This window comes from Bos javanicus, chromosome 15 (assembly GCF_032452875.1).
Source record: "Bos javanicus breed banteng chromosome 15, ARS-OSU_banteng_1.0, whole genome shotgun sequence".
Taxonomy (NCBI): domain Eukaryota; kingdom Metazoa; phylum Chordata; class Mammalia; order Artiodactyla; family Bovidae; genus Bos; species Bos javanicus.
Window position 1 is genome coordinate 48,425,811 of NC_083882.1, and position 9,255 is coordinate 48,435,065.

At 40.0% G+C, this 9,255-nt stretch overlaps 1 protein-coding gene across 1 annotated transcript; it reads left to right on the forward strand.

Moving 5' to 3' along the window:
* The first annotated feature begins 6,259 nt into the window (after positions 1 to 6,259).
* On the forward strand, positions 6,260 to 7,650 carry LOC133261278 (olfactory receptor 51I2-like). The gene has a single exon (XM_061439782.1). The coding sequence runs from the start codon at positions 6,515 to 6,517 to the stop codon at positions 7,457 to 7,459; it is 945 nt and encodes a 314-aa protein (XP_061295766.1). The 5' UTR covers positions 6,260 to 6,514; the 3' UTR covers positions 7,460 to 7,650.
* Positions 7,651 to 9,255: the final 1,605 nt, after the last annotated feature.

Genomic DNA, 9,255 nt, shown 5'->3' on the forward strand with positions numbered 1-9,255 from the left:
CTGCAGTAAGAATCCGCCTGTAATGCAGGAACAGCAAGAGATGTTGGTTCAGTTCCTGGGTGGGGAAAATCCCCTGGAGGGGGAAATGGCAACCCACTCCAGTATTCTTGCCTGGAGAATCCCATGGACCAAAGAGCCTGGTGGGCTACAGTTCATAGGGCTGCAAAGAATCAGACACGACTGAAGTAACTGAGCACAGATGCAGACATACAGGCATATGTTTTAAATATGCATTTTCCTGATGATCAGTGACACTGAGCATTTTCTTTCCTATACTTGTTGCCTTTTGTATATTTTCTTTGGAGAAATTTCCATTCAACTCCTCAGTGCATAGTAAAATGTGATTACCAGGTATGTTTCTGTTTTTGTTTTTGCTACTGTAGGAGTTCATTACATGTTTGGGAGGTGAACCCCTCATCAGATGCTTACTTAGAAGTAAAACTGAATGAATGGACACATTCATGAATGCCTTGGTGGAAAGATATTGAAAGTGCAATTCCTCCCCTCCCGCCCAGTAAATTTGACTTAATTCTGAATAATCTGGGTACTACAACATGATTTAAACATTAATTTAGAACTCTTGTAAAATAGAGATCACACCCCCTGCCACCAACATTTCTAAAAAAAAAAAAAAGAAGAAATGAGACAGAATTAGAGTAGATTTCCCAAATGGGCTTTCCTTGTGGTTCAGCTGGTAAAGAATCTGCCTTTTCAATCCCTGTGTTGGGAGGATCCCCTGGAAAACGGAAAGGCTACCCACTCCAGTATTCTGCCATGGAGAATTCCATGGACTATATAGTCCATGGGGTCGCAAAGAGTCAGACACGACTGAAGTGACTTTCATTTTCACCTCTCAAATGTTAAAATATGAAGAAAAAAAAATTACTAATCAAAAAGGGAGATCTGGCTGCAACAATAGTTTCTAGGATAAGATAGCTTAGAAGAATGTATAAACCACTGTAAAGTCATATTTTAAATAAAACATTTTATGAAAAGTTTTTATACCATACTCTCAAGATATTTTGTTGGTAAACATTCTAAGATATAATATTGTTAAACATTCATATATTTCCATAGAAAAAGTATTTGGAACATGTAAAAAATATTAATAGTTGTTTCTGGTTAGTGAGCATTGAGATTTATTACTTATTTATCTGTGTTTTCTACTTTGCTAAAGAATGTACACAAGTTTTGGTAAAATCAGAGTGAGAGTGAGGGGGTGGGGAGAGAGAGAAAGAGAGGGAAGGAGGCAAATAAAAATAACCTGAGAGTTATAGAAGGTGAGCCTCATAAGGGAGAAGTCTGAGTGTTGGTGCCCGTGCTGACATCCTACCAAAGTGCTTTCCACATGGCCCTCTCAAGTGATAAATGGTTCTATCCTGGGAGAGCTATTCCCTTTCGGATGTGACTATGGGCTGTGATGGGCCCATGTCTCTGTCTATGGGGCCTGATTCTGGGCCCCAAGAGACTCATTTTCCCTGGTGCATAGTGGAAACACCTCAAACTTTTGCTCCATTTATCCAAATTCACCAGAAACCTACTCTGCAGTCAAAGGATAATATAGGATAATTAGTTTAAAACAAAATAACAGTATTTCTATTTGTTGCAGGTCCAATTGTCAGGCAAAGGGTCTCTTTATTCAACTGGATTAACTACACCAGTCATTTAAAGTAGTCTAAGCACAGCAAGGACCATGCTCATTTTACCAGCTGCAAAGTATACTAAGGATAACATTTCTTGGTAGCTTATTATGTGACAGTCAAGGTTCAAAGGTTATTTTATTATATGTTTTATTATTAACACTCATTATGTCTTATCCTCAAGCCTATGAAGTAGCTAAATTATTATTCTTGCGTTAGAGGTGAAGATGCTAAGATGCACAGTACAGATTAATTGACCAGGATCACATAGCTAGTCAGTGAAGGACAGGAGGTGAACTCAGACATTTTGATTCCCAAATCCAAGTTGGTGTGATTTCAATCAGTGGTGCTGCTTTGAAAAATGTTGCAATTCTTATCCTTTATGTGTATTGCTTTCTCTGGTTAAACATATGTAACATCGATGGTCTTAGTTTCACTGGAGACCTGGGAGATACCAAGTGACAAAGAAGTCACGTCTACTCATTCAGTGGTTGTTTATTGAGCATCCTTGGTGTGCCAGTCCCATGGTAAGCTAAGAAAGAATCCATGGAGAAGGAAACAGAGGCACTTACCATCTGAACTCACAGTATGGACATACAACATAAGGGTTCAGAGCACCTATGTTCAAATGTTAGTCCTGCCACTTATATATTTTGTGACTTTGAAAATTTTACTTAATTCACTGTGCCTCAGTTTCCTTATGTGCAAAATATAGATAATAATAATATCTGCCTAAGACACAGATAGGACACAGCATTTCTTGTGGGTATTGGTCATAGTTATAGAGTGGAAAGGCCATAAACTAACTTAGAAGATGTAGGTTTAAATATTCTGCCACTAAAAAGCTGTATAAAATTGCAGTAACTCTTTTTCTTTCTAAGTTTTAAGGACATCTTCTATAAAATGAGGGACTAGATACAATATTCTTACATGTCACTTCCAGTTCTGATCATTCTGTTTCTAAATATCCCTTTGAGCAATGAACTACCAAGTCAGTGAGGGAGGGGCACAGCAGACGCTCCATATTCTCAGCAGTCCATGATCTCCTGGGCTGATAAATACTCAAGGGAATTCATGGATACAGCCTTATATTGCTCAAGCCAGGGAGTTGGCAGAGGAGGTGGGGGGTATGGGCAGGGCCCCAATTGCCCTTCCTTCCCTGCAACCTCCATGCACAGAGATCTTTCAGGTAGGTAAAGTGAAGTGTCAGACACTCCAGACTCAGGCTCTGAGACACTTTGACTAGCTTAGAAATTCTGATTGTTATAATATGACAATATGAAGACAGAAAGGCTGTTTTTACAGGAGCCAGATTTTTAAATTTCTTTTCTGCGTATTTTCACTTTAAAGAATCACTTTATGGTTCTCTATTTTCCATTTGTTATTCTTGTTCTCTGAAATCTTGCCATGATTTCCATTTCATATATTCCTTTCTCTGCAGGGATTCTCCCTTATTAGGCTGTAGTTTGGATGTAGATGTCTTCTAAGAATAAGCACCGCCTCACTCCCTCACTCATTTCTTAGAATAAATGAATGGGGTGGATGGTTATAAAAAGACTGATTGCTTTGGAAGACACTTGGCAAGACCCTAAGTAGTGCTAAAAAAACCCCCCTCCAAATCAAGGGTATCTGCATATTGTATACAGGGACAATCAGAAATGTTTAGGAAGAGCCGAAGAATTGATGCTTTTGAACTGTGGTGTTGGAGAAGACTCTTGAGAGTCCCTTGGACTGCAAGGAGATCCAACCAGTCCATTCTAAAGGAGACCAGTCCTAGGATTTCTTTGGAATGAATGATGCTAAAGCTGAAACTCCAGTACTCTGGCCACCTCATGTGAAGAGTTGACTCATTGGAAAAGACTGTGATGCTGGGAGGGACTGGGGGCAGGAGGAGAAGGGGACGACAGAGGATGAGATGGCTGGATGGCATCACTGACTCGATGGACATGAGTCTGGGTGAACTCCGGGAGTTGGTGATGGACAGAGAGGCCTGGCGTGCTGCGATTCATGGGGTTGCAAAGAGTCGGACACGACTGAGTGACTGAACTGTACTGAACTGAAGGAAAATGTTGAGAACTGAGAACAGAAATATTGATTTAGTACTGACCACAGAGGACCTTTATTCCTAGGCTTATGAGTTAGGTTTGAACTGTTTGATAATGAGGGGGCATTCAAGGTTTCTAATCAAAAAAGTGCCATTTTCAAATCTGCCCTGTGGAAATATTATCCTAACCAGAATAAAGAATGAAATAGAGCCATGGCATTCACTAGAATAAGATTGTTATGGTATAAAAATGTGATTTCTTGGATCTGAAGTGTGAGGCTATCAGTTCAGTTTAGTCGCTCAGTCGTGTCTGAATATGCAACCCCATGAATCGCAGCATGCCAGGCCTCCCTGTCCATCACCAGCTCCTGGAGTTTACTCAAACTCATGTCCATCGAGTCAGTGATGCCATGCAGCCATCTCATCCTACGTCATCCCCTTCTCCTCCTGCCCCCAATCCCTCCCAGCATCAGAGTCTTTTTCAGTGAGTCAACTTTTCACATGAGGTGGCCAAAGTATTGGAGTTTCAGCTTCAGCATCAGTCCTTCCAACGAACACCCAGAACTGATCTCCTTTAGAATGGACTGGTTGGATCTCCTTGCAGTCCAAGGGACTCTCAAGAGTCTTCCCCAACACCACAGTTCAAAAGCATCAATTCTTTGGCGCTCAGCTTTCTTCACAGTCCAACTCTCACATCTATACATGACTACTGGAAAAAACCATAGCTTTGACTAGATGGACCCTTGTTGGCAAAGTAATGTCTCTGCTTTTGAATATGCTATCTAGGTTGGTCATAACTTTCCTTCCAAGGAGTAAGCGTCTTTTAATGTCATGGTTGCAATCACCATGTGCAGTGATTTTGGAGCCCAGAAAAATAAAGTCTGACACTGTTTCCACTGTTTCCCCATCTATTTCCCATGAAGTGATGGGACCAGATGCCGTGATCAGTTTTCTGAATGTTGAGCTTTAAGCCAACTTTTCCACTCTCCTCTTTCACTTTCATCAAGAGGCTCTTTAGTTCCTCTTCACTTTCTGCCGTAAGGATGGTGTCATCTGAATATCTGAGGTTATTGGTATTTCTCCCAGCAATCTTGATTCCAGCTTGTGTTTCTTCCAGTCCAGCATTTCTCATGATGTACTCTGCATATAAGTTAAATAACAAATGGGCTAAAGTGCTGGCAGAGGCTGCTGGGTCATTGTTTTCCTTATCTTGACCCATTTAATATAGTAGCTGAAGGATGTAAAGAGTCTCTTGATAAGGGTGAAAGAGAACATGAAACTAAACATTAAAAAATAAAGATCATGGCATCTGATCCCATTACTTCATGGCAAATATATGGGGAAAAGTGAAAACAGTAACAGATTTTATTTTCCTGGGCTCCAAAATCACTGTGGATGTCATTGCAGCCATAAAATTAAAAGATGCTTTCTCCTTGGAAGGAAAATTATGACAAATCTAGACAAGGTATTAAAAAGCAGAGACATCAGTTTGCCAACAAAAGTCTGCCAGCCAAAGTTATGATTTTTCCAGTAGTCATGTATGGATGTGAGTTGGACCATAAAGAAGGCTGAGTGCTGAAGAACTGATGCTTTCAGATTGTGGAGAAGACTGTTGAGAGTCCCTTGGACAGCAAGGAAATCAAAACAGTCGATCCTAAAGGAAATCAGTCCTGAATATTCATTAGAAAGACTGATGCTGAAGCTGAATCTCCAATACTTTGGTCACTTAATGTGAAGAGCCAACTCATTGGAAAAGAACCTGATGCTGGGAAAGATTGAAGGCAAAAGGAGAAGAGGGTGACAGAGGATGAGGTGGTTGGATGGCATCACCAACTCAATAGACATGAATTTCAGCAAATTCCAAGAGATGGTGAAGAACAGGGGAGTTTGGCGTGCTGCCTTCTTTGGGTCTCAAAAAATGGGCTGCAACTTAGTGACTGAACAACAACAATAACAACATAAAAAGAAAGAACATGGCAATGTGATCTTTAAATTTTGTGTCTCGAACTTAGTCATAATAATATTATTTGAAGATATGGAAAACATACATAAGAGCCAATTATCTGTATAGCCATGGATAAGAGAACTGATTATTAGTCTTGTGACTTACAGGTTCTATTTAGATCTGAAGGAAATTATTAAGAAAGTACTTTAGTATATTAGGTTATTCATGGTGAAAATGAATGCCATAAGGTGGACTGAAGAATGAATAGATGAGTGGATATAAGGGAGTCCTAGTGCATTTTGATGTATGTCTGGAAGATTGTCTCTATGGAGCTATATCTTCCTGTCCATCTATCTTCTGTATGGATAAATGCAAGAAAGAACTGGGAGACTGTGTAGAAGTAAGAAAGCCCGAGAGTCATGATAATGAGCAAATGTTACTTATCAGTAGAGACAGTAAAGTGAGAGAATGGAAAAAGGAAAAGTTTACAGTTTGATGAATAATTGGAATGCACAGAACAGTCCAGGAAGTAGTCATCAGGAGAATGATGTCTTAGGTCTTGTGCAAAGTGATGCCTGTTGATTGATAACAAGTTCATAGCTTTGAATGTGAGGAAGAGCATGGTGGGGATAGGCACAGGTACAGAGGAAGGTAATGTGACCTGTTGAGCCAGCTGGATAACCTGAAAACACTTAGACAATTCCAGAAACCACGGGGAGCAAGAGGGGCAAGGAGTGATGTGGTAAACAAAATTGATTAAGCTCTAAAGTAAGGGTCTGGATGGCATAAGAGAGACTTAAAATAGGTCATCAATAAACTGTACGTCTGTCTTCTCTACAGGTGGTGGTCCTACAGTACAAGTCTTACAGTACAAGTCCCTCCAGCATGGGAGGTATCCTCTACAACAGCTCAGAGTTGCCAACGTTCACCCTGACAGGGCTCCCAGGGCTGGAGAACTCCCAACACTGGATGTTCTTGCTCCTCGGTACCCTCTACATTGTCTCCATTGTGGGCAATGCCCTTATCCTTTTCATTGTCAAGGAGGAGCAGAGTTTGCATCAGCCTATGTACTACTTCCTATCCCTGCTCTCAGTTAATGATCTAGGTGTGTCTTTCTCCACACTGCCCACCGTGCTAGCCACATTTTGCTTCCACTTAAGGAAGATCAGCTTTGATTCTTGCATGGCTCAAATGTTCTTTATCCACTTCTTCTCTTTCATGGAGTCTGGGGTCCTGCTGGTTATGAGTTTTGACCGCTATGTGGCCATCTGTAACCCTCTGCGCTACACCACCATGCTCACAGATTCCCGTGTTGTATGCATGGGCTTGTGGGCCATCATCCGCAGCTTCTGTATGATTTTCCCACTGCCTCTCCTTCTGAAGAGGTTGTCTTTCTGCAAGGCCAATATACTCTCTCATGCCTACTGCCTTCATCCAGATCTCATCCATCTTCCCTGTGGTGACATCACCATCAACAATATTTTCGGTCTCATCATTGTTATGTCTACCTTCGGCCTGGACGCTGCACTCATTCTCTTCTCATACGTGCTCATCCTGCGCTGTGTACTTGCCATTGCATCTCGGGAGGAACGGTTAAAGACACTCAACACGTGTGTGTCACATCTGTGTGCTGTGCTCGTATTCTATGTTCCTAAGATTGGTGTGTCCATGACTGCCCGCTATGGGAGGCATGCCCCCCGATTTGTGCACACAGTCATGTCCCTCATTTATCTCTTTGTGCCTCCCATGCTCAACCCAGTCATCTATTCCATCAAAACCAAAGAGATTAGAAGGAGGATTGGTCGAATGCTAGTGGGAACCAAGTTTTAAGCCAGAGGCACATGGAAAGGAAAAAAGTCATTGGATATTTACTATTACTTCACAAATTGGGGTTTTCAAGACCTGCTTTGACAATCTTTTAAACTTTTTTTTGCTCAGAAATCTACTCTTAGGATTTTTTCCACCAGATATTTGATGACAGCCTGGCACTACTTAAGACTGAAGTCAGCAGGTTTTGGCAAGTTACACTGAATTGTAGTTTGTCCAAAAAAAAAAAAAAAGCTCAAATTTTACAAAAAATCCACAAATGTGTCTCCTTAAAATCAATCCCTCATTTTGTTCCATGTGTTTATTTTATCCATTTTTAAATTGAATTAGCATAGAAAAAGTTACTTATTACCTTGGGAACACTGTCACAATGGTCAAATAATTCTTTTCCCCAAGAATATATGACAAGTAGTCCTACTTTTAATTTTGTAGAATTTTTTTAATTTTGCAAAATTTCTACAAAATTTTAATTTTGTAGCAACTCCGTACTGCTTTCCATCGCAATTGCGCTATTTTACATTCCAAAAAACTGTGTGCAAGTGACTGACATCCTTCCCAACATTTGCCGTCTTTTGTTGTTATTTTTTTTTATTATTATTATTTAATAGCCATCTCGACAGATGTGTGGTAATATCTCATTGTGTTTTCAATATGGATTTTCCTGATGATTAATGACATTGATCTTTTTTTTTTCATATACTTGTTGGCCATTTGTATATCCTCTCTGGAGAAACTTTCATTTAACTCCATAGCACATAGTAAAATGAGTTTATCAGACTTGATTTGTCTTTGTTTTTAGCTACTGTAGGAGCTCCTTAACATGATTTGGGGATGAACCCCTTATCAGATACTTATTTAGAAGTAAGCTTGAATGAATGGACACAAAAAGCACATGCCTTGGTGGAAAGATTAAACAAATATTGAATATGTTGCTTTTCCCCCCAGTTCACTTGACTTAATTCTGAATAATCTGAGGAATAAAATAACATGATTTAAAAATTAATTTTGAATCCTTGTACAATTGAGATTACTCTCCCTCAAAATTACTTTAAAAAAAAGGAAAAAAAATGGACAGGCATAGAGTAAACCTCCCAAATGTTAAAATATGTAGAAAAAGACAAAAAAAATCTATGTGAGTCAAAAGATATATGGCTGCCACAATAGATTTCTAGGATAAGATAGCTTAGAAGAATGTAGAAACCACTATAGTTCAAATAAAACTCTTTACAAAAACTATTTATAGCATGGTTGTGGTGTGTGTGCTCAGTTGTGTCCAACTCTTTGTGACTCCATGGACTGCATAGCCTGCCATGCTCCTCTGTTCATGAGATTCTCCAGGCAAGAATACTGGAGTGGGTTCCCATTTCTTCCTTCAGGGAATCTTCTCCACCTAGTGACTGAGCCTGTATCTCCCATGTCTCCTGCATTAGCAAGCAGGTTCTTTACCACTGAGACATCTGAAAAGCCCCCTATTTATAACATACTGTGAAGTATACTCTGGGTAAAACCATAATATATAATATTATTGTTAAACATTCATATATTTGCATACAAAAAGTATTTGGAGGAAGTAATAAAAATTTGGGCATTCCTGGTAGCTCCTGAGTAGATTCCTGGGTCAGAAAGATCCCATGGAGAAGGCATAGGCTATCCATTTCAGTATTCTTGGGCTTTTCTGGTCGCTTAGATGGTATAGAATCTTCCTGCAATGCAGGTGACCTGCATTCGGTCTCTGGGTTGGGAAGATCCCCTGGAGAAGGGAACAGCTACCCACTCCAGTATTCTGGTCTGGAGAATTC